The 24,757-nt window shown below is 56.1% G+C and overlaps 2 protein-coding genes across 2 annotated transcripts in view; both read right to left on the minus strand.

The window, feature by feature from the left end:
- Positions 1–4,469: 4,469 nt before the first annotated feature.
- Positions 4,470–10,330, minus strand: USE1 (unconventional SNARE in the ER 1). Its single transcript, XM_023229694.3, has 8 exons — positions 9,176–10,330; positions 8,833–8,882; positions 8,616–8,694; positions 8,365–8,517; positions 7,225–7,234; positions 6,302–6,329; positions 4,911–5,085; positions 4,470–4,668 (listed from the first exon to the last, which is right to left on the minus strand). The coding sequence occupies exons 1-8, from the start codon at positions 9,275–9,277 to the stop codon at positions 4,486–4,488; spliced, it is 780 nt and encodes a 259-aa protein (XP_023085462.1). The 5' UTR covers positions 9,278–10,330; the 3' UTR covers positions 4,470–4,485.
- A 1,078-nt stretch (positions 10,331–11,408) lies between these two features.
- MYO9B (myosin IXB) overlaps positions 11,409–24,757 on the minus strand; it is a 136,434-nt gene continuing 123,085 nt past the window's right edge. Inside the window, 16 exon segments of the mRNA XM_023229693.1 lie at positions 11,409–12,406; positions 12,408–12,814; positions 12,935–13,062; positions 14,157–14,290; positions 15,282–15,405; positions 17,452–17,583; positions 17,911–18,016; positions 18,305–18,433; positions 18,529–18,721; positions 19,347–19,420; positions 21,472–21,583; positions 21,852–21,893; positions 22,360–22,533; positions 22,639–22,737; positions 23,822–24,012; positions 24,222–24,346. Coding sequence (XP_023085461.1) covers positions 12,386–12,406; positions 12,408–12,814; positions 12,935–13,062; positions 14,157–14,290; positions 15,282–15,405; positions 17,452–17,583; positions 17,911–18,016; positions 18,305–18,433; positions 18,529–18,721; positions 19,347–19,420; positions 21,472–21,583; positions 21,852–21,893; positions 22,360–22,533; positions 22,639–22,737; positions 23,822–24,012; positions 24,222–24,346 — 2,191 coding nt within the window. The 3' untranslated portion in view covers positions 11,409–12,385.

The following is a 24,757-nucleotide window of genomic DNA, read 5'->3' on the forward strand; positions in this document are numbered from 1 at the left end:
CCCAAAGTGCTGGGATTACAGGCTTGAGCCACCGCGCCCGGCCGTCTGGCTAATTTTTGTATTTTTTTTTTTTTTAGACGAAGTCTCACATTGTCGCCCAGGCTGGTATGCAGTGGGGCGATCTCGGCTCACTGCAGCCTCCACCTCTCGGGTTCAAGCGATTCTCCTGCCTCAGCCTCCCAAGTGGCTGGGACTACAGGCGTGCACCACCACACCCGGCTAATTTTTGTATTTTCAGTAGAGACAGGGTTTCACTATGTTGGCCAGGCTGATCTTGAACTCCTGACCTTGTGATCTGCCCATCTCGACCTCCCAAAGTGCTGGGATTACAGGCATGAGCCACCGCACCTGGCCTAATTTTTGTATTTTTAGTAGAGATAGGGTTTCACCATTTTGGCCAAGCTGATCTCAAACTTGTGACCTCGTGATCCACCCACCTTAACATCTCAAAGTGCTGGGATTACCTCCATGAGCTACTGCACCCAGCTGATAATTATTATTTTTTTGAGATGGAGTCTTGCTCTGTTGCCCAGGCTGGAGTGCAATGGCACGATCATGGCTCACTGCAACCTCTGCCTCCCTGGTTTCAAGCAATTCTCCTGCCTCACCCTTCTGAGTAGCGGGGTTACAGGCACCTGCCACCACACCCAGCTAATTTTTGTATTTTTTAGTAAAGACAGAGTTTCACCATGTTGGCCAGGCTGATCTCGAACTCCTGACCTCAAGTGATCCATCTGCCTTGGCCTTCCGAAGTGCTGGGATGACAGGCGTGAGCCACACCAGGTGGCCTACATCTGGATAATTTTTACATTTTTAAATTTTTATTGGTAGAGATGGGGTCTCGCTATGTTGTCCAGTCGAGTCTTAAACTCCTAGGATCAAGCGGTCCTCCTGCTTCAGCCTCCCAAGTGGTTGGGATTAAAGACATGAGCCCCATGGCTGGCATTTTATTTATTCTATTTATAGGGTCTTGCTATGTTGCCCAGGCTAGTCTCTATCTTCTGGCCTCAAGCAATCCTCCTGCCTCAGCCTTTGGAGTATCTGGGACCACAGGCGTGCATCACCATATTTGGCACCATTTCTTTTTTTCTTCTAGTTGTGCTGACTACCACCTCAAGACTATGTTAAATTATGGAGACAGGGTGACTGTGAGCATCCTTCCCCGTTCCATTCTCCTAGGTTTGTTTTTTTGTAAACCAAGTTTTTATGAGACGTAGTTTCACTCTTGTTACCCAGGCTGGAGTGCAATGGCACGATCTTGGCTCACTACAACCTCTGCCTCCCCACAACCTCTGCCTCCCAGGTTCAAGCCATTCTCCTGCCTCAGCCTCCCTAGTAGCTTGGTTTACAGGCACGTGCCACCACGCCTGGCTAATTTTGTATTTTTAGTAGAGACGGGGTTTCTCCATGTTGATCAGGCTGGTCTCGAACTCCAGAACTCAGGTGATCCGCCTGCCTCGGCCTCCCAAAGTGCTGAGATTACAGGCATGACCCACCGCACCCAGCCTTGTTTTTGTTTTTTAAGCTGGAGTCTCACTCTTTTACCCAGGGTGGAGTGCAATGGTATGATCTCGGCTCACTGCAACCTCTGCCTCCCAGGTTCAAGTGATTCTTCTGCCTCAGCCTCCCGAGTAGCTGGGATTACAGCCACGTGCCACCATGCCTGTCTAATTTTTGTATTTTTTTTTTTTTTTTTTTTTTTTTGAGACGGAGTCTCGCTCTGTTCCCCAGGCTGGAGTGCAGTGGCGCGATCTCGGCTCACTGCAAGCTCCGCCTCCCAGGATCATGCCATTCTCCTGCCTCAGCCTCCCGAGTAGCTGGGACTACAGGCGCCCGCCACCGCACCCGGCTTATTTTTTTTTGTATTTTTAGTAGAGATGAGGTTTCACCGTGGTCTCGATCTCCTGATCTTGTGATCCGCCTGCCTCGGCCTCCCAAAGTGCTGGGATTACAGGCATGAGCCACCGCGCCTGGCCAATTTTTGTATTTTTGGTAGAGACAAGGTTTCACCATGTTGGCCAGGCTGGTGTCGAACTCCTGACCTCAAGTGATCTACCTCTTTCAGCCTCCCAAAGTGCTGGGGTTACAGGTGGCATTAGCCACCGTGCCTGGTCTATTCCTCATTTTGATGGCAGAAATTTTGAGTATTTGCCCATTAAAGTCGATGCTTCCTTTGGCTTGAGATTGTTCAGTGAAGTGAGGAAAATCTCCATCTATTTCCTTTCTTTTCAAATTAGGAGCCTTTCTTTTCAAATTAGGAGCCTTTGGGTAATGGAGGCTAAACAGTACAATTTGTCATTTCGGCATCTGTGATTTTGTTTTCTGAGGCATTAATGTACTGCCTTTTGTTGTTGTTGTTGTTTGAGACAGGGTCTTGCTCTGTTGCTCAGGCTGGAGTGTAGTGGCGTGATCACAGCTCACTGCATCCTGCAACTCCTGGACTCAAGCCATTCTCCTGTCTCAGCCTCCCAAGTAGCTGGGAGTATTTTTTGTAGAGATGGGGTTTTACCATGTTGTCCAGACTGGCTTCAAACTCCTGAGCTCGAGCGATCCTCCCACCTTGGCCTCCCACAGTGCTGGCATTACAAGGCGTGAGCCACAGTGCCCTGGCCAATGTGGTTTTCTTTCTTTTTTTTTTTTTTTTTTGTTTGAGTAGGGGTCTCACTCTGTCACCCAGGCTGGAGTGCAGTGCTGCGTGATCGCTGCTCACTGTAGCCTCCAATCCCTGGGCTCAAGGGTTCCTTCTGCCTCACACTCACCAGTAGCTAGGATTAGAGGTGTGAGTCACCATGCCTGGCTCAGTCTCATTCTTATGATCTACATTTTCTTTTTTTTTTTTTTTGAGATGGAGTCTCGCTCTTGTTGCCCAGGCTGTAGTGCAGTGGTGCGGTCTCAGCTCGCCGCAACCTCTGCCTCCTGGGTTCAAGCAGTTCTCCTGCCTCAGCCTCCCAAGTAGCTGGGATTACAGGTGCCCACCACCATGCCCAGCTGTTTTATACTTTTAGTAGAGATGGGTTTTCACCATGTTGGCTAGGCTGGTCTCGAACTCCTGACCTCAGGTGATCCGCCTGCCTCAGCCTCCCAAAGTGCTGGGATTACAGGCTTGAGCCACCGTGCCCGGCCTTGATCTACTTTTTAAAAGCTGCCAGTAGCACTTTTAAAAATCTCTACTTGGGCCGAGCACAGTGGCTTATGCTGTAATCCCAGCACTTTGTGAGGCCAAGGCAGGAGGATTGCTTGAGGCCAGGAGGTTGAGGCTGCAGTGAGCTATGATTGCACCACTGCACTCTAGCCTGGACCACAGAGCGAGACAGTCTCAAAAAAAAAAAAAAAAAAAAAATCCCTACCTAATGGTTTTACTCACTGTGTGATGGGATCCATTGGATGGGGGTCCATTGGGTACCTCCCAGGGTCTCCACAATGCCGTCATGCTGCCATGGGGCAGACACCCCAAGACCTTGTCACCAAGCCCCTCAGCTGCTCCCTTACAGGCTGTGCCCTGTCTGGAGCTGGTGTGAGAGCAGGGCTCAAGATCCCAGAATTCCTACTCCACGACCCTTTTCAGGACCCCTACCCTAGTACCCACCCAGTTCTCCTTTGAAATGATCAGACTGTGACCTGGGGAGGGCAGGGTCTCCAGGGAGCGCTGGGCACGACCCATGTGTGTTTGTCGAGTGACTGTGTGAGGGATCTGTAGTGTCCCAAGAGCTGGGGCTGCAGTGTGGCTGAGCTGTTTCCTCAAACTATTGCCTTCAATTCCAGGGAAGACCTAGTGTTGAGACCCCCTCCTCCAGGCTGAGCTCCTGTAATTACCCCACTCCTCCTCGACCCTCCAAGCCCCTGTCCTACCCTTTGGCCTCACTCTGGGCCTCACATTGCTGAAGGCATTGAGTTTGGCTGTGAGTCTGCCAATCGGAGGCTCCTAAGGCCTCCTGGGGCTGGGCCTCGTCCATTATCGGGTAGGCTCCAGAGGAACGTGGGTGGAGGGAGAGTTTGATGAGTCACCACCCGCCAGCCTGACTTTTTCTGTTTTTTTTTTTTTTTTTTTTTTTTTTTTGCAATGGAGCCTCGCTCTGTTGCTCAGGTTGGAGTGCAGTACCGCCATCTCGGCTCACTGCAACCTCCACCTCCTGGGTTCAAGCGATTCTCGTGCCTAAGCCTCCCAAGTAGCTGGAACTACAGGCATGTGCCACCATGCCCGCCTGAGTTTTGTAGTTTTTGGTAGAGATGGGGTTTCACCACGTTGGCCAGGCTGGTCTCGAACTCCTGGCCTCAAGTGATTCACCTGCCTTGGCCTCCCAAAGTGCTGGGATTCCAGGCGTGAGCCCCCGCATCTGGCGCTGAAGTTCTTCTTTCCCTGCTCACACACTCTCTGTGGCTCTTCAGGGACCTCCAAAGACCCTCCCATCTCATTGCCCTCCCTGAAAGGCATTGCTGGATGGGGACAGGGGACAGAAGGAAGACAGACAAGGTGGGCGGGGGTCTTTATTTGAGTTTGGGCATGATTCGAATGAAGAGGATCATGCTAATGAAGATGAAGCAGACGATAATGAGCATGGCCCAGAGCAGCCAGTTGACTGACTTCTGCGTGTGCTGCTCCAGCCGCTCTGACTCTGTCTTCAGCTTCTCCAGGTTCTGGTCTGCCATTTTCAGTGAGTGTGACAGGGTCTGCGGGGAAGGTGGAAAGGGTGTCAACAGGACTGGGGCCTGAATAGCTTCTCTCTACTTCCCTGGGGCTGGCCTGCACCTCTTGTCGCTTGCTGGTGCTGTGCCCTCTGTAGGAAATGCCATTTTTGCCTTCTACAAAACTCCTATTCATCCCACAAAGCCCCAGCCACCATGCTCCTGTGCTGGGAAGCCTTCTCTGATGCCTCAGGGCAGAGGCTGGCGAGCTCCCCCAGTCTCCACACCTGGTTGTCCTTCTTGATGACACTCTGGGCGGCCAGCGTATTGGTCTTGAGGCTCCGGGCCAGTCCTAGCATCTCTTCTGCCAGCTTTTCCTGGAGATTCTGATGTCGCTGCAGGACGAGGTCTAGCTCAGCTGCCGACTGCTTCTCACTCACTGGCTGGGACCCTGCCACTCCGCTGATCTCACACATGGAGGGAGGAGGGCATGAGAGATGGAGTGGGAAAGAGGAGAAGACCAATACATTTTCTTGTTTTTTTTTTTGAGACAGCATCTCGCTCTGTCGCCCAGGCTGGAGTGCAATGGCATGATCTCAGCTCACTGCAACCTCCACCTCCTGGGTTCAGGCGATTCTACCTCCTGGGTTCAGGTGATTCTCCTGCCTCAGCCTCCTTAGTAGCTGGGACTACAGGGGCCCGCCACCACACCCAGCTAATTTTTTTGTATTTTTAATAGAGACGAGGTTTCACCATGTTGGCCAGGATGGTTTCAATCTCTTGACTTCACGATCCCCCCGCCTGAGCCTCCCAAAGTGCTGGAATTACAGGCATGAGCCACTGCACCTAACCAACACATTTTCAAGGGAGCCAAAGGTCATGGCTTCAGCCACAGCCCTGTGTGGGACTCAGTTTCCCTTCCTCTGCTTTGACTTTTTTTTTTTGAGACAGAGTTTCGCTCTTGTCACCCAGGCTGGAGTACAATGGCACCATCTCAGCTAACTGCAACCTCTGCCATCTGGGTTTAAGCGATTCTCTTGCCTCAGCCTCCCAAGTAGCTGGGATGACAGGTGCCTGCCACCACACCTGGCTAATTTTGTTTTTAGTAGAGATGGGGTTTCACCATGTTGGTCAGACTAGTCTTGAACTCCTGACTTCAGGTGATCCACCCGCCTCGGCCTCCCAAAGTGCTGGGATTACAGGCGTGAGCCACTGCGTCCAGCCCTTTTTTTTTTTTTTGGAGACTGAGTTTCACTCTGTTGCCCAGGCTGGAGTGCAATGGCACCATCTCGGCTCAATGCAACCTCCGCCTCTCGGATTCAAGAGATTCCCCTGCCTCAGCCTCCCGAGTAGCTGGGACTACAGGCGCATGCCACCATACTCGGCTAATTTTTTGTATTTTTAGTAGAGACAGGGTTTTGCCATGTTGGCCAGGCTGGTCTTGAACTCCTCGCCTCAGGTGATCCGCCTGCCTCAGTTTCCCAGAGTGTTGGGATTATGGGCGTGTGCCACTGCGTCTGGCCTACTTTGACTTCCGCGAAGAGCATCCACAGAATCGGCTTCTGGTTGGTTTCGATCCTTGTGGTAGTGCCTCAGTGGTCCAGGGTTTGGCCAGTGCCACCCCGTCCCTGCCGTACCACCCAATTGCCACTACTGCCCCAGGGCCGCAGACACTCACGTTCTCTTCCTCACGTCCATCTCAGGCTCTGAAAGCAAAACGGGCCAAGCAAAAAGGCAAGTGTTGGTTTCCTGTTTCCGGCATCCTAACCATTGCCTGTGCTGGGTCTGCTGTTTGGAATGGTGTTTCCTCATCTTGTCTGCTGTCCCGTTGGCTTCTGACCATGCTTGAATACCCCCTCTTCTAGGAGGGCCTCCTTACTCCTGTCTCGGTTCCCTCAGACCCCAGGTCCCTCCCTCCAGCCTAGCCTTGGTCCCATAGGCTGGGAGTGCCTAGCTTTAACAAAGTTATCTATTTGCTTAGTTTTGAGACAGAGTCTCTCTCAGTCAACCCCGCTGGAGTGCACTGGCGCGATCTCAGCTCACTGCAACCTCCCCCTCCCAGGCTCAAGCAATCCTCCCGCCTCAGCCCAAGTAGCTGGGACTATAGGTGTGCGTCACCACGCCTGACTAATTTTTTTCCTTTTTGAGACGGAGTCTTGCTCTGTTGCCCCGGCTGGAGTGCAGTGGTGCGACCTCAGCTCATTGCAACCTCCACCTCCTGGGTTCAAGCAATTCTCCTGCCTCAGCCTCCCGAGGAGCTGGGACTAGGCGGCACTGCATCCGGCTAAGTTCTGTATTTTTAGTAGAGACAAGGTTTGGTCATGTTGGCCAGGTTGGTCTCAAACTCCTGACCTCGGGTGATCCACCTGCCTCAGCCTCCCAAAGTGCTGGGATTACAGGTGTGAGCCACTGTGCCCGGCAGGAGTGCCTAGCTCTGTTTCCTCTCGGGGCCATTTCCTCTGTCCTGGCTCCTCCTCCACGCGTAATTTGGTGATGCTGCTGTTGGAATGAGGCTGGGCGTGGAGGCCCCAGGGCAGCAAGGATATATGTCTTGTCCTAGGCAGCTGGCCCTCAAGTCCTGTTGTGTTCATGGTGACTCACCTGCAGAGTCCTGTGGAAAGAAGTAAGTGGTATGAGGCTGGGCGCGGTGGCTCACTCCCAGCACTTTGGGAGGCCGAGGTGGGCAGATCACCTGAGGTCAGGAGTTCGAGACTAGCCTGGCCAACATAATGAAACCCCATCTCTACTAAAAATACAAAAAATTAGCCAGGTGTGGTGGGGGTGCCTGTGATCCCAGTGGCTCAGGAGGCTGAGGCAGGAGAATCGCTTGAACCCAGGGGGCGGAGGTTGCAGTGAGCAGAGATCGCCCCACTGCACTCCAGCCTCGGCAAATCTCCATCTCAAAAAAAAAAAAAAAAAAGTAAATGCCATGAAGTCACCCCCCCTTGTCTTGTTCCCAAACCTGTCCCTTCTGATCTCAACCTTTTCACCCTCAGTCAGGACATGGGGAAATCCCATGACCTCTGAGCCTCAGTTTCCTCAACTGTAAACTGGTAACAACCACTCATATATATATATTTTTTGAGATGGAGTTTTGCTCTTATTGCCCAGGCTGGAGTGCAATGGATCCATCTTGGCTCACCACTACCTCTGCTTCCCAGGTTCAAGCGATTCTCCTGCCTCAGCCTCTTGAGTAGCTGGGATAACAGGCATGCGCCACCATGCCCAGCTAATTTTGTATTTTTAGTAAAGACGGGGTTTCTCCATGTTAGTCAGGCTGGTCTCTAACTCCCGACCTCAAATGATCCGCCGGCCTCGGCCTCCAAAGTGCTGGGATTACAGGCGTGAGCTGCCGCACCCTGCCACAACAGCTCATATTTTAAAAGATTGAGCTGATCCACATAAAGTGCTCAGAAAGGAACTTGTCATCCTCTTTTACAGCTGAAGAAACTTTCGTGTCTTGTAAGTTGCAAGCCAGGACTCAAACCCTGCTCTTGGGCCAACTCGGGGGCTTAACCAGACACAGTCCACTTTTGCCTTGTACCAAATTTGCTACTCATCTAGCAAAGCCTTAGCCACAGTGTCCCCCTGTTGGGCAGCCTTGTGTGATGACCCAGGGAAGAGATTGCTGGACCCCCTCAGAGCCCCTGTATCTGACAGTATTGTGGTTCTGGTTGCCTGCAGGCATAGAACCCCTGTCCCTGTCCAAGGGGTTCCCAGGGACCAGGGAAGGAGCCCTACCGTGCCTAGTAGCTCACTCCGCATCTCGCTGGTGTACCGCGCCCGTGACTGCAGATGCACCGTCTTTGTGGCGGGCACTCGCTCTCTGGCTGTGGTTGGCACACGGCCAGGGGCCAGGAACTGGTTGGCCAGTGCTTTCTCTGAGGAGGAGGTCTGCAGAAATGTGGGAAGAGAAGTCACTGGAGGGGCAGGTCCTGGGGACGAAAGTGAGCGGTGATGGGGGCTAAGGGGGCAGGGGCACCCCTTCTCACCAGCTTCTCGGCTTGCAGCATCCCCTTCAGAAAATCCACCTTCCAGGAATATTCATTGATCACCTCAGAGGCCGGTTTGCTGGGAGGTAGGAAGAAGAAAAAGAAAACCTGTCCATGGTCCCCAGCTCAGGGAAGGGTCCCAGCTGGGACAGCCGTACTGGGATGTCCCAGAATAGCCACGTGCTGATGTGAAAGCGGTGAGGCTGCCTGCACTCACCTCGCGTGGACCTTCAGGGCCTGCAACATGTCCTCCAGGGCTCCCACGTACTGGGGAGGAAAAGTGGATTGTCACCCGGGGGTCGTTCCCACGTCCTGCTCATGGGAGTGGGGGGCGGGGCCGACAAATGGGAGGGGTCAAGCGCAATGGAGGCGGGGCAAGTGGGGGAGGGGCGGAGTCCCAAGGACGGGGCGGAAGCTACAGGTAGACGTGGCGGGACTGACCGGAAAGGCGGCTGCCCGAGAGGCTACTGGGGCAGGGGAGTCGGGCTAGGTGGCTTCCAACCCTAGGAACCACCCCCCCGGGAGTCGGACTCTACGCGGCAGTGCGAGATTCCCCTCACCTTCTCCAGGCGCCACTCGTCCGGGTCCCGTTTCTCCGCTGCCATCGCCTCGCAGCGGGATAGCAGCCGCACCAGGTTAAGCTCCAGCCTCGACGCCGCCATTATCGCTTGGCCCTACCCCGCCCCTTCCGCCGGCGCCATGTTAAGAGAGGGCGGAAGTGCCTTCAAGTGGCCTTCCGGGCGGATGTTTCGCCTGCTCCGGTTCTCTGGCCTATCTTTGTTTGGAGCATAAGTAATATCTTGTTTTGAGGCGGGGCGCTGGGCCGGGCTCCGGGCTGTAATGCCAGCCTTTTAGGAGGCGGAATTGGGAAGGGTATTGCTTGAAGCCAGGAGTTCGAGGCCAGCCCGGGCAATATAGCGCGACCCTACCTCTATTTTAAAAAAACAGGAGAGGCGCCACCCCATTCTTTCTTACTCAGGCGAATCACTTCCTTTTCTTCGAGAGCGTGTTAACCCTTCGGGAATGATAGGACGACCGGGGTCTTCGGGTGTCAGACCCCCCTGCAGTGTGCCCTCTTGTTCTGTTTTGCCTGCTCAAAGTACCTCCCCCTCCCCACTACTACCTGGATTCTTCCCAGTCGGAGCTGTTTCACCTCCACGCGCCCTTCCCGATTTCTCTTGTAGGGTCTCTAGCCTGGGATTCAGGAATCCAAGGCTTCCCCCACCTCAGCGGGGCTCATCTGTATTGCGGTTATGAGCTTCCAGGTCACAGCTCCAGCTCTGATTCCATCCCCGGCCCTGGGCGAGTTTAACTTTTCTTGATCCGTTTCTTCCCTCGGGAAATGTAGTGTGACAGTACCTGCCTCAAGGGGGACATGGAGCAGCTCTGCTTCCAAGTGAGCAAGGTGGGGCTGGGTCCCCCCTAACGCCCAGACCCCCGTGGAGAGAACCCCTTCTCAGCCCACCTCATTACCTGGAAGCTGAGTACCCCTATGCCTGCAGTGCCCCTCTTCCGGAGTGACAGGATGAGGGTGGGGGCTTCACAGGGGCCAGGGCCTGGCATGCAGCTCTCATGTTTTCCCATACCTTAGATCATCTGTACCTTGGTCACATCAGTGGGCCTGATGTCCTTGAAAAATACCATAGACGGATGGGCACAGTGGCTCACGCCTGTAATCCCAGCAATTAGGGAGGCTGAGGTAGGTGATCAACTGAGGCCAGGAGTTTGAGACCAGCCTGGCCAACATGGTGAAACCCCATCTCTACTAAAAATACAAAAATTAGTCGGGCGTGATGGTGGGTGCCTGTGATCCCAGCTACTTGGGAAGCTGAGGCAGGCGAATCGCTTGAACCCAGGAGGCAGACGTTGCAGTGAGCCAAGACTGCACCATTGCACTCCAGCTTGGGCAACAGAGCAAGCCTCCATCTCAAAAAAAAAAAAAAAGAAAAATACAATGGAGGGCTGGGTGTGGTGGCTCATGCCTGCAATCCCAGCACTTTGGGAGGGTGAGGTGGGTGGATCACTGGAGGTCAGGAGTTTGGAACAGCCTGGCCAACATGGTGAAACCCTATTAAAAAATACAAAAACTAGCCAGGTGTGGTGGTGCGCACCTGTAATCTCAGCTACTTGGGAGGCTGAGGCAGGAGAACTGCTTGAACCTGGGAGGTGGAGGCTGCAGTGGGCTGAGATCGCACCAACTGCACTCCAGCCTGGGTGACAGAGACCATGTTTCAAACAAACAAACAAACAAACAAACAAAAAAACCCCACAACCATGGAGACCAAACCCAGGGTCTGTCAAAGGGGCCTCTAGAGGCTGGCAGGGCAGAATCTAAATCCCAGCCATGCCCCTCCCAGCTGTGTGGCCTTGGACAAGCCCCTCAACCTCTGGCATGTGCAGTCTGGACTTGGGTTCTTCAGGGCCCCCAACCAACACCAGCCAGCCAGTGCCCACAACTCCCATCTGGTGGCAGCCTGGGAGCCCATCTGTTCCTGTCCTGCTGTGCCCACCGGGAACTGGCCACCTCTGATGGATGGGTGGTGGCTGCAGCTGACATTTAGGCTCCAGAGGCTGGGCACTGAAACAGGGAGGCCAGAGAGGGCGCCCAGGACAGCAGGTGCTCCTCGCCAAGTGAGGCTCTGCTGGGAACTCCATTTGCTGGAGGGTCAAGACAGATCTTTGACGACAGTGTTCCATCATACCCTGTACTCTTCTTGGCTGAGGCCACAGGGCAGACCCCCACCACCTGGCCCTGCTCTTCCAAGCCCGATCCCACATGAGCAGGCATCCCAGGCACACACTTCTCAGGCACTTTTTATTTCACGCCGTGCGGAGGGCTCTTTGTCCCAGATTTGTGGCCATGTGTCCAGGTGTCTGGGGGAGTGGGCCAAGCCTGAGAGAGGAGGACCCTGCTCCAGAGATCCCCAGGTTGTCCCTGTTGACCTGTAGGGAGGTCTGACTTCAGGCATTGCCCTCCTGGTCCGTGAGCAGTCCTGAGTCACTGACTCCCGTTCTGTCACATGGGGTGGGTAGTGCCAAGAGCAGCCAGCCTCCTGCAGCCCTTGGCGTCCGGAAGAGTGACAGCCACATTCAAGTCTCCCTGGCATGTGAGGTCTGTGGTGTCCCTGACTCATGTCCTGGCTTCAGCCAATAGCCTAGACCCCCATGGAAGGTTCCAGCACGTCCTCACATGCACATTGGCCAGGTGGCTGTCCCCCGGAGACATGTGTCAGACGGGCATGGGTCAGGTGGCCCAAGTGTCCAAAACTCTCATGGAGGGTCCCAGCCCACTGGCCACCCCAAGCCAACCATAGCAGGGGTCTGAGCCTCAGACGCGCAGGGGCCTAGTGGCCTCCGCTCTGACAGCTCAAGTCCAGGTTATAAGGGAGACGGGCAGCGTTAATAGAAAACTTTGTACATACACATATAAAAAACCATTTGGTCTTCCATTAAGGCTGTTACAGTTTAAAGTTACATAAACCACGTACAAAGAAACAGTTACGCGTACAAAAGGGGAGTGGGGAGATGTGAGGCCGCAGGCGGAGATGTGGCGCTCCCCGCAGGTGCGTCGGTGATTTGGGGGCTGGGTGCGAGGGGGGCCTGGCTCCAGCCAGCCTCTCCCTGCCTTGACTCTGCACTTGGGGCCGGTGCCCACCTCACGTCGCTCTTGAGCTTTTGATTCTGGATCCTTCTTTGAGGGCCGAACACTAGCTCTGCAGCTCTGGCGCCCAGCTCCAGTGCGGGGGCCGTCCTCGGACATGCAGACTTTGTCAGCTGTGGCCCTCAGCCATTGGCCTGGCCCGAGGCGGGGGGCAGGCAGTACTTTGGGGGGTCCGAGTACCTCCGCTTGGCCCCAGGTGGCTGGCCATCCTCTTCTAGGGGCTCCAGGGCGCCCTGCGTTGGCAGGTGTACCCCGGGCGTGATGTACACGGAATGTACCTGGTCCGGGCGGCGGGCAGGTGGCTCCCGGCGCCGCACTGGGGCAGCCGCCTCCCGGGCACCCGGTGCCCAGCAAGGCAGGTGGGAGGGCAAGCCTGGTGGGAGCTTGATGTTGGCCGTGGGCATGATGGGGGTCCGCCGGGGGGTCTTCATTCTGACCGTTACGAAGGACGACGGCCTTCGTCGTGGAGGGGCAGCCACGGTGGGGAGGGGGCTCGGGGCGGGCGCGCCGGGGCAAGGGAGAGCAGGCGCAGGGGGCCCTTTTGAGAGACAGATGGCAGGGTTACTGCAGCTTCAGGGCCGGCAGTTGGAGGACCCTCGCCCTGGGGCCTGCTGGGATGGATGGGAAGGAGAAAAGCAGACGCTACCTTAATACTGACCTTCCGAGGCCCCCCGCCCGGCCCGCTCCTCCAGCAGGCTCTCGGTGCTGGCCGACGTCTCCGAGTCAAGGTTCTCCTCGTCTGAGCCCCTTGGGTCCAGCTCCGGCAGCCGATAGGTGATGTCCTCCCTGGAGGAGAAAGGGTCGTGGTGTCCAAGGCCACTCCACCAAAAGGGCCAGGCCAGTGTGGAACAGAGCAGGCCGTCCTGCTCCTAGATGTAACTCTATGTCCCCAACCTCCCCCCACCCCAAGCAGGAGGATTGCTTGAGCCCAGGAGTTTGAACCCAGCCTGGGCAACATAGGCAGACCCTGTTCTACAAAAAGTAAAAAAACTGCCGGGCGCGGTGGCTCAAGCCTGTAATCCCAGCACGTTGGGAGGCCGAGACGGGCAGATCACGAGGTCAGGAGATTGAGACCGTCCTGGCTAACACGGTGAAACCCCGTCTCTACTAAAAAGTACAAAAAACTAGCCGGGCGAGGTGGCGGCGCCTGTAGTCCCAGCTACTCAGGAGGCTGAGGCAGGAGAATGGCGTGAACCCGAGAGGCGGAGCTTGCAGTGAGCTGAGATCTGGCCACTGCACTCCAGCTTGGGTGACAGAGTGAGACTCCGTCTCAAAAAAAAAAAAAAAAAGTAAAAAAATTAGCCAGGCGTGGTGGTGTGCACCTGTGGTTCCAGCTATTGGGGAGGCTGAGGTGGGCGGACCCCTTGAGCCTAAGCGATTGCGGCTGCAGTGAACCGTGATCGCATCACTACAATCCAGCCTGGGTGACAGAGCAAGACCCTGTCTCAGAAATAAAGGCCGAGTACAGTGGCTCATGCCTGTAATCCCAACACTTTGGGAGGCCAAGGTGGGGGATCACTTGAGGTCAGGAGTTCAAGACCAGCCTGGCCAATGTGGTGAAACCCTGTCTCTACCAAAAACACAAAATTAGCTGGGTGTGGTGGTGGGCACCTGTAGTCCCAGCTACTTGGAGGCTAAGGCAGAGAATCGCTTGAACCTGGGAGGCGGAGGTTGCCGTGAGCCGAGATCGCACCACTGCACTCCAGCTGAGTGACAGAGCGAGAGACTGTCTCAAAAAAAAAAAAAAAAAAGTGTTGTTTGCCTAGTGTCAGGGATGACAGGACCAAACCTGGCGAGGCCAAGCGGACCACCAGAGATGGAACCTGTACTCCAGCTTGCCCTACACATGAAGGACTGAGGGAGGGGACCGGGCCACTTGCTTCTCCTCCTTGATGGACTGGATCCGTTCAATGAGAATCTCCTTTTCCCGGTCCTCATCACCACCGGCTGCCTCCTCCTCCAGCAGCACCTCCAGCTCCTCCCCCTGGCTGTCCCGGGCCTTGGGGCTCTTGTTCTGAAACAAAGAAGCAAGGGGTCTAACTGACTCCTCTGAGTGGGCGAGGTTAGTGCCAGAGGTGTGAGCAGATCCCAGGAGGTTAGTTCTGATGTGGATGTGCTGGGCTCTTAGTGAGACTTCTCTAGGAATCCCATGGCACAGAGTGGTGGTCCGGTGGCCGATTAGTCGTCCTGAGCACAGGTCAGCAGGCAAGCGGCCTCCCCAGCATGCACTTCCGGAAGGTTAGGACAGGCTCCGTCTATCCTACCAGGGGCCTGGGGCCCCAGGGAACCCCAGCATGCACTGCACCAGGAGACATGCACTGCGGGCCCACCGAACGCGTACATACCAGGACCCCCTCATAGGGAGACGAAAACCCCAGTTTGAGAGGCCATAGCTGGGAGAGAGATGAACATAGGGTGACCACACGGGCCAAGACAGACACAGGCATGAGCTGGGGATACATCCAATGACCAGTACCAAGACAGGGGGTCCCTGGTTTCCACAAGAGCCCAGAGCCCATTCCCCACTAACGCACCCCCGCACTGTGGGGCTGGTTCTTCTGCTCTGGGGACATTTCCCTGGGGCAGAGGGCCCAGGTCAGAAGGGACAAGGCTGGACTGATGACCTGAACCACCAGCAAGTGGGAAACTGGTCCCCCACCTGCCTCACCTAGAGGGACACAATTGGAGTGAGGCTGAGCGAGGACCATTGTCTTTTGTTCAAGGCAGTAAGTCTGCCCCTGCCTGCACGGCCTGGTGGCCCCAACCAGGCTGGTTATGGCCAAGGGTGTGGTAGGAGTGGGCGGGGAACTGGAAAGGGAGGCCCTGCCGGGCTACCCGAGACTACATCCACTACCCAGTCCCATCCTTGGCATGGGAGGTCCCGCCCACCCAAGGCCCCCCTCCCACCAAGACCCCGCCCACCAACCAAACCACGCCAAAGGCCCTGCCCAGCACCAGACCCCACCCACCAAAGAGGCCCCGCCCCCGCGATCACTGGTACTCACAGCATTTTGTCGCAGGAGCGAAAGCCTGCGGAAGGCGATGCTCTCTGCAGCCTCCAGTTGGCTGATCTCCTCCATCTTCACTTTGTATTTCCTCATCTGCTCCTTGATCAGCATCTCCACGCACCTACAGAGAAGGCCCATGGGAGGAAGTGACTCAGTTACCGCCCCGGGCACATTTAAGGTCCAGGAGTTGGTACCTGGGGGGCAGTGGCTGAGGCTCAGAGACCAAGCAGTGCCTGGGACACGGCTGTGAAGGCTCCTATGCTGTGTGTCCTTCGGCAGCTCACTCCACCTCTCTGAGCCTGAGTCTCCTGTCTCTGCACGCCTCCTTGTTTGAAGGAGGGTCAGAGTGAACTGAACCCCCTAGTCACCAGCAGGGTGGGGATTATCCTGCCTCCCACAGAAGTCCAAGCTGCTGGGCAGTTTGTCCCAGGGGCAGCAGGCAGATGGCCCCAGGGGCTCCAGACATGTGCTCTGACCCACAGTATGCCCACTTGGTGGTCAAGGCCAGCCTGGTGTTGTCAATATCAGAGGGTCTCAGCTCGGAGTGGTCAGAACCAGAGGGACTCAGCTTGGGGTGGTCAGCACCAGAGAGACTCAGCCCGGAGTAGTCAGTACCAGAGGGACTCAGCCCAGAGTGGCCAGTACCAGAGGGACTCAGCCCGGAGTGGTCAGTACCAGAGGGTCTCAGCCCAGAGTGGTCAGTACCAGAGGGACTCAGCCCGGAGTGGTCAGCACCAGAGGGACTCAGCCCGGAGTGGTCAGCACCAGAGGGACTCAGCCCGGAGTGGTCAGTACCAGAGGGTCTCAGGCCAGAGTGGTCAGTACCAGAGGGACTCAGCCCGGAGTGGTCAGTACCAGAGGGACTCAGCCGGGAGTGGTCAGCACCAGGGGGACTCAGTTTGGGTGAGCTCCATGGTGCGACCTGCAGGAGCTGCTGCTTGTTCCTTATCCTCCCACGACAGGACGCTTTGTAGCAGACAGGACTCCACTACCATTCGCCTGTCATCCAGCCTTTGCTAAAAGTTCTGTTTTAGTACAATGGGGTGTGCTCATTAAAGCACATTCAGAAAGACACAACTGCTGGGATCACTGCCATCTGGATAGTCGCTTTTTTGTTTTTTTTTGAGACGGAGTCTCGCTGTCACCCAGGCTGGAGTGCAGTGGTGTGATCTCGGCTCACTGCAACCCTGCAACCTCCACCTCCTGGGTTCAAGCAATTATTCTGCCTCAGCCTCCTAAGCAGCTGGGATTACAGGTGCCTGCCACCACACCTGGCTAGTTTATATATATATATATAATTTTTTAAAATTTTCTTTTTGAGACGGAGTCTCACTCTGTTGCCCAGCTGGAGTGCGTGGTGCAATTTCAGCTCACTGTAGCCTCCGCCTCTTGGTAGCTGGCATTATAGGCACATGCCATCAGGCCCAGCTAATTTTTGTATTTTTTCTCTTTTTTTGAGACGGAGTTTTGCTCTTGTTGCCCAGGCTGGAGTGCAACGGCGTGACCTCGGCTCACCGCAACCTCTGCCTCCTGGGTTCAAGTGATTCTCCTGCCTCAGCCTCCCAGGTAGCAGGGATTATAAGCATGCACCACCACGCCCGGCTAATTTTGTATGGTTAGTAGAGATGGGATTTCTCCATGTTGGTCAGGCTGGTCTTGAACTACTGACCTCAGATGATCCGCCCGTCTCCGCCTCCCAAAGTGCTGGATTACAGGCGTGAGCCGACTTGCCCAGCTTAATTTTTGTATTTTTAATAGAGATGGGGTTTCACCATGTTGGCCAGGCTGGTCTTGAACTCCTGGCCTCAAGGAATCCACCCACTTTGGCCTCCCAAAGTGCTGGGATTACAGGCTGCCTGGCCTAATTTTTAAATTTTCTGTAGAGACAATTTTTATATTTAAATAAAAATTTTTAAATTTTCTGTAGAGACAATTTTTATATTTAAATAAAAATTTAAAATTTCAGAATTTTTTGTAGGGTCTCACTATGTTGCCCAGGCTGGTCTCGAACCGTTGGCCTCAAGTGATCCTCTTGCCTTGGCCTCCCAAAGTAGCTGGGATTACAGGTGTGAACTGCTGCACTTGGCTCTGGACTTTTTTTTACACATTTATTTACACAGAGATGGATGGAGCTGTCGTGGGGTCCCGAGGCAGGGCGGACACTCACGTGGTGATCTTGAGGACATCCTTCATGCTGGTCAGGGGGTCCGAGTTGTCAGGGCAGCGCAGGAGGCAGGGTGCGAAGATAATGGCCAGGGCCCCGGGTGACATGCGGTTGACATCCTCGAGCAGGGCCACCCTGCACAGTCACTGGCAGTTAGAGGACGGCTACGGCTGAGGGAGGGAGGTCCCAGGGAGCCCCAAGACTGAACTTCTGAGCCCTGGGGTGCCTGTTAGGAAAGCAGTGCCACAGCCCAGCACTGCAAGATGCTTCTGCAGCACAGAGAGGCACCTCAAAGGACCTGGGCAGCCCAGGAGCCTGGCCCCCTCCCAGAACCCCCAACAGCGGTCTGCATCCTGGTTCGAAACCACCACAGAACGCCAGCTCGGGTCTTCTGGGAAATGCTGCCTCGGGGGTTCCCAGTGCGACCCTAACCCCACAGAGGGCAGGTGGGGAGGCACTTGCTTGACGAGGTGGAAGATGAGTCTCTCCAGCGAGTTGTGGTTGGCTTCTGGAAGGTGCTCCAGGACAGCATAGATGGCAGCCAGCTGCTCCTGCTTCTCTGGCAGCTCTGCAAGCAGTGGGGTTTGAGGGCGTCAGCTCCCAAGGGTCCCCAAGGTGCCTGTTGTCCCCACCAACACGACCTGAGATGCACGGGTGCCATCCACCCTGTGGTGCCCAGGCAAGAATGGATGGCTACAGAGTCGTCCTGGCCCCACCCCAAACTGGGGACCCAGTTTGGCTGGGCCGACTGCTTCAGGCCTCAGTTTCTCAGCTTGTGAACTGGGTGGTCCTGCCTCCTGGGCTGGTTACAGCAAGCGCTGTACCCTGGCCATGGCCACCTGCGGGTGGGGCTCACCAACGGCTCGGAGGAAGTCGCCGTACTGTGCGAAGGTCATGAGGGGCTCGGGCAGTTCCCGCAGCCACTGCTTCAGCACCCCTGTGATGGCGTGGATGGGGAAGTTCTCCAGCTTGACTGCTGCGGGGTCTGTGGGGTGAGTGGGGTGGGACTGGTGAGCGGCGCACTGGTGGGATGGCTGTGCCTGGGGCCTGGCACCGCGCCCACCTGCCTGCAGTACCCACCTGTCTGCAGCGCCTGCCGGAGCTCCCGAGTGCGGTTGGCGGCGCCCGACTTTCGGTAGAGGCCCTCGGTGTACAGGCCGTGCATCTCCACGTGTTCCAGGAGCTTCTCCAGCACGATGGGCACCGAGGCCTTGTCGCTGGTCAGGCTGTCCACGCACACGCCGAAGTGGCCCGGCTCAGCGCCTGGCTCGCCCTGCGGTGCCGGGTGTCGGGGGGTCAGGTCTGGGCCTGGCTGTCTTCCTCTCCAGCTGTCTCTAGGGGCCTGTCCCTCCTGGTCCCGCACAAGGCCCTTGGGGCTTCCTCTGCTGTTCTGTCCCTCCCTGTCTCCTTCTGCATAGTTGTTGGGGGTGTGGGGCTGCAGAGGTCAAGGCCAGGGTGGCAGCCACTGGGCAGGGGCTTCCTTTGTAGGCTACCCAAGGCATGGGTGGTCCTTTGTGGGGAGAGAGCTATAACCTGGCCCCCACAGCCGCCTCACAGAAGTAGACCCTGACTCTTGTTGCACCCCTACCACCCAGGACCCCATCCTTATGCACAGAGTTGGGGGGCCTCCCTTTACATGGCTCAGGACTCTCTTGGGAGCAAGGATGAGTAGAGCTGGGGGAGCTGAGACACACACAGAGGCCTGGGCCCTGCCTGGGAGCCTCAAGGGGTTTGGACAGAACCAGGGACAATGGTGTGTTCTGCAGCACCAGAGGCCACAGCCGCCCCCTGCTGGCTGCTCAATGCTTCGCTTGGCCCTCACATCAAGCACCACCTCCCGGTGCACCCGGCTCTGAGTGAAGTGTCATTCTAGAAAGTTCCAGGCTTCCTGCACTCACCTTCCTCCCGTAGGTGTAGGAGCAGTGGCTCTGAATCTTGTGCACACACTTCTTGTGGCAGGTCATCTTGCACACTAGGAGGTCACAGGGTGGGAGTCACAGAGGGTGCTGGGGACTCCAGATTCCTGCGGCCACCCACCCAGCTGGCCGGGAGCCGCTGACTGCCTTTTTTTTTTGAGACGGAGTTTCACTCTTGTTGCTCAGGCTGGAGTGCAATGGTGCAATCTTGGCTCACCACAACCTCTGCCTCCCGGGTTCAAGTGATTCTCCTGCCTCGGCCTCGCCAAGTAGCTGGGATTACAGGCATGTGCCACCACACCTGGCTAATTTTGTATTCTTAGTAGTGACAGGGTTTCTCCATGTTGGTCAGGCTGGTCTTGAACTCCCCACCTCAGGTGACCCGCCCACCTTGGACTCCCAAAGTGTTGGGATTATAGGCTGAGTCACCGCACCCGGCCTGGATTGCCTTCTTTTTCGTTTCCTTTTTTTCTTTTTGAGACAGGGTCTCACTCTGTCACCCAGGCTAGAGTGCAGTGGCGCTATCATAGCTCACTGGAGCCTTGACCTCCCAGGCCCAGGTGATCCTCCCAAGTAGCCAGGACTACAGGTGTGCACCACCATGCCTGGCTAATTTCTGTATTTTTTTGTTTAGACGGGGTCTTGCCATGTTGCCCAGGTTGGTTTAGAACTCCTGAGCTCAAGCGACCCTCCCTCCCCGGCCTCCCAAAGTGCTGAGATTACAGGTATGAGACACTGTGCCTGGCCTGCCGACTTCTAAACCCCCACTGCAGGCACCTGTGCCCTGACTCCTGAGAGAGGAGGCCGTGTGGGCAGGCTTCATAGCTCAAGGTGGCCATTCGCGGCCTCAGACCCAGTCTGGCTAGCGGAACCATGAGCAGGTGTTTGTGGGACCTGTGACATCCTTGCCCCAAGTCCTCAGGGCCAACTCCTGGCAGAACTAAAGGTCTAAAAGTCCTGCCAGGAGGTGGCCTTGGGGACTTGGGATGAGGATGTCATGGGGCAAAGACAATGCTACTTTTCCTTCTTCCAACCACACTGAATCCCAGGCCACCCAGCTGACGTCTTGGGAGAGGGTACACTGGTTACGCTAAAGAAGAGAATGTCTGGCACCCAGCAAGGATGGAATCAGGTGAGGGGACGGGCCTGGGTCCTGCATCTGTGTCTCAGGACCATGACAACTGACTGTTGGACAGATATGGGGTGGTGGGGCTGCTTTCTGGGCTGAAAAGACCCTGGCCCGACTGGTTCTGGCAGAAAAACACATATGGGAGAGGCCCTCTTGGCCCTCCTGGGCCTCTGGAGGCTGCCTGGGGTTGCGTCCTGGCTTGGCCACGTCAAAGCTGTGTGACCATGGATCAGCTGGGTCATTCCTAGGCCCTGTCTGTCTCTTAGGGTCCCCTGGGGCTGAGTCTGGCCTACAGGGGAGGGACCATGAGGAGCCTGGGGAAGGAGGGGCCAATGGTTCAGGCAGTGGAGCAGCGTATATACAGAGAGACAGGGCCCAGGAGGAGAGGAGGCTGCAAATGTGGGCGGGCGCTGGCTACTGGGGGCCGAGGCAGGGCCCAGGAGGACAGGAGGCTGCAGATGGGGGTGGGTGCTAGGTACTGGGGGCCTCAGGGCCAGCTGAGAATTGGGCTCTGCCCCTTGGGTGATGGTGGACAGTTTGAGGGGGTGGGATATGGCTGGGACAACGGTCCAGAAAGATGTGACCTGGTGCTTGGGCTGGGGTGAAGACCCTTTTTTTTTGTTTGAGACTGAGTCTTGCTCTGTTGCCCAGGTTAGAGTGCAGTGGCATGATCCCGGCTTACGGCAACCTTTGCCTCCCAGGTTCAAGTGATTCTCCTGCCTCAGCCTCCTGAGTATCTGGGATTACAGATGCCCACCACTGTGCCTAGATAATTTTCATATTTTTAGTAGAGATGAGGTTTCACCATCTTGGCCAGGCTGGTCTCGAACTCCTGACCTCGCTATCCCCCTGCCTCGGCCTCCCAAAGTGCTGGGATTACAGGTGTGAGCCATTCTTCCTGGCCCTGAAGCCCTCTTGAGCAGTGAGGGGTGGTGGGGGACGTGGAGGGGTTTGGGGCCTGGGCGGGGAGCCACTCACCGCTGCAGAGCAGGGCCTTGTCCATGAGCCAGATATAGGAGAGGCACTGCTCGCAAGACTGCGGGATGCTAACCTGGTAGCTGGCGAACACGTGCCCGTTGTGCTCTTGGACCTGTGAGGCCAGAGAAGGGCGCTGGGTGGGGGAAGGGGAAGGCAGCCCTCCCCAGCCACTGGTGGAAGATGGCCCACGGGATCTCAGGGGTGGGTCTGCTTATTCAAGACTACGGCTCCGTATGTGCTGGGGAGAAAACACACTCACACGTATCCACACACACACAAGCGTGCAGACAGGCCCATGCACACATTGACACTGACACACACGTGCATGCTCCTGCCAACGTTCGCCTGCTGGGACTCTCATCCAGGTGTAGCCTACTCACAGCGCGCTCCTGCTTCCGCTTCTTCTTCTGAGCTTTGCTCTGCTGTGAGGAACACAAGGAGGAGGTCGGCGGGGGCCCCCTGGGAAGTGCCCCAACCCACCCCTGGCACCCCATAACCCAGGCATCTGGGTACCCTGAACCCTCCCTCACCTGGAGTGGCATCATTGTCCCTAACACCCCCCATTCAGACACCCCATGCCCAGAAATGAGGCCTTGTTGGGGAGGGTGCAGGGCTCCCCACCAGGAGGTAGGCATGGCACAAATGGGTGTGGCATGTAATCATGGCAAGCGATGGGTAGGTATAGCATGTTGCATGTCATAGGCGTGGTATGGGTGGGTGTGGCATAAGTGATCATGGCAAGGCACAGGTAAGCATGGTGTAAGTGATCATGGCATGGCATGGTGGGCGTGGTATGGGCAGGGCATGGGTGGGCGTGGCATGTCAGGTGGGCTTGGTGTAAGTGATCATGACAAGGCATGGGTGGGTGTGGTGTGCTGGGCTGCCCACCTTCACTGGCTCGAAGTCATTCTTGGTGTAGCCACGGGTGAACTCATCTAGCAGTGACTGGAAGAGGTTGAGGACCAGGTTGGTGTCCTTCTCGCCACGCTCAGTGGCCAGGTTGCTGACGACGATCTGGTAGTTCTCCATCAGATCCTTGTAGCCCACGTGGATCTTCCCGTTCTGTGGGAATGCTAGGCGTCACCCTGCAGGCCCGGGCAAGGGGCGGATGGGAACGACGGGTCTGAGCAGGGTATGGGAAAGGCTGCAGGCCGGGCCGCCACATACCGGGACGGAGTACATAGTTTTGATGTTGCTCCTGAACTTCTCGGTGGCTTCGATAAACAAGCTCTCGATGGGCGTCTTCTGGGAACGGAGGTCATTTATCTGGAAGGAGAGAGGAGCTGACCCTGCGTGCCTCAGGCCTGGGGACCTGCGTACCTGAGGAGGTGCCCAACGGATCACTTGTATCCTCTCTTAAGTCATCCCCTAGGCTGTCGGGATAAAATCCAGTCCCTCTGGCCAAGCCTGACCTCTCATCTCGTCAACCCAGAGTTATAAAGCCACTGACATTCAGGGCAGGACTACTCTCCACCGTGGGGCCTGCCCTGTGCACCACAGCAGGTGAAGCAGCATCCCTGGCCTCCACCCACCAGAGCCAGCAGCGCCCTCCCTCCAGGCTGTGGTAACCCCAATGTCCCCGGGCATTGCCAGTGTTCCCTGGAGGACAGAATCCCCCCTAGATGAGAGCTACAGGTCAGTTCAGGGCCTTCCTGCTGCCCCACACAGGGGCTCAACACCCAGCCATACCTTAGGACGGGGATGCCTGGAATGGTCTGGTCATTTCAAGATGCCTCTACTCCTAGCAGGGTTTCGTGATCCTTCTGTGTCCCCATCGACCCCCTGTGCCCGCTGTGCGGCTCCCAAATGTAGCTCTATCTGCTGCAGGATTGCCCAACACCCACCCCCGTGGGGTATAACCCTCCTGAAGGCAGCCAGAGCTTGTTTGCCTCCACTTCTGTTGCACACAGTGCTTCATCAATCTTTGCTTTGAGACCAAATATGCATTATTATTATTTTTGAGCCAGGGTCTTGCGCCGTCACCCAGGCTGGAATGCAGTGCTGCGATCATGGCTCATGGTGCCTCAACCTCTTGGGCTCAAGCGATCTTCCTGCCTCAGCCCCCAGGATCTGGGACTACAGGTGTGTACCACCACGCCAGCTAAAATGTAAACCTTTTGTAGAGATGGGGTCTTTCTGTCGCCCAGGCTGGTTTTGAACCGCTGGGCCCAAGTGATTATTCTGCCTCAGCCTCCCAGGGTGCTGGGATGACAAACATGAACCACTGTCCTTGGCCTGAGCCTGCACTTTGTATTCTTGACCTGCTAAGCCCTGTGGTGTGTGTTTCAGAAAGCACTGCCTGGCTGTGATGGTTCCCCTGCGGACCGGGCCTCATGCCTAGTGGTCCCACCTTGTTGAGCAGGAACTCATCCAGGTACTTGAGCTCATTGGCGTTGGTGATCTGGCGGAACACCGATTCCCGCCACTTCTCTGACACCGTGATCTTCCCAATCTTGACGTTTCGGTTCTTCTTCCCTTTGCCTCCTGGTTCCTTGGTGCGCTTCTCACCTGTGGTGTGGCGGTGCTGGTGTCCGGAGGGGGCTGAGGACAGGACAGGAAGCAGCTGGTGAGGGTGGGTTTGGGGGAAGGATGCAGAGGACTGCCTACGGCATGCCTTTATCCAGGGCCAGAAACCCCTGGCATTGTGCCTAGGGCTTGGCTCATAGCCAACTCAAGGCCCCATTTGGGGACAATGAATGTCCCCAGGGACACTGGTGGCTCTGCTATCCCTGAGGCTGCAGGTGACCAACCTTCCAGGCCCTTCTTCATGGTGGCAGTTTCCAGCACCACGTGCCCGGACACAGCATTCTCCAACTCCTCCACGCCCTCCTTTTTATCCTTGGTTTTATACAGAAAAAGCTTCTTAAACGTAGATCTGCAGGAGAAAGTATGTGGCTTAAGTCTGAAATGAGAATGGACGTGAGGCCCAGCCTCCCTGTGACTGGACACATGGCAAATGCTCTATCATTGTCTGACTCAAAAAAGGATCTGGCCTGGTGTGGTGGCTCATGCCTCTAATCCCAGCACTTTGGGAGATCGAGGCATGTGGATCAACTGAGGTCAGGAGTTCGAGACCAGCCTGGCCAACATGGCAAAACCCTGTCTCTATTAAAAATACAAAAAATTAGCCGGGCATGATGGGTTCCTGTAGTCCCAGCTATTTGGGGAGGTTGAGGCAGGAGAATTGCTTGAACCCAGGAGGCAGAGGTTGCAGGTTGCAATGAGTTGAGATCGCACCATTGCACTCCAGCCTGGGCGACAGAGTGAGACTCTGTCTCAACACAAA

The sequence above is a fragment of the Piliocolobus tephrosceles genome, chromosome 21 (genome assembly GCF_002776525.5).
Source record: "Piliocolobus tephrosceles isolate RC106 chromosome 21, ASM277652v3, whole genome shotgun sequence".
Lineage (NCBI taxonomy): Eukaryota > Metazoa > Chordata > Mammalia > Primates > Cercopithecidae > Piliocolobus > Piliocolobus tephrosceles.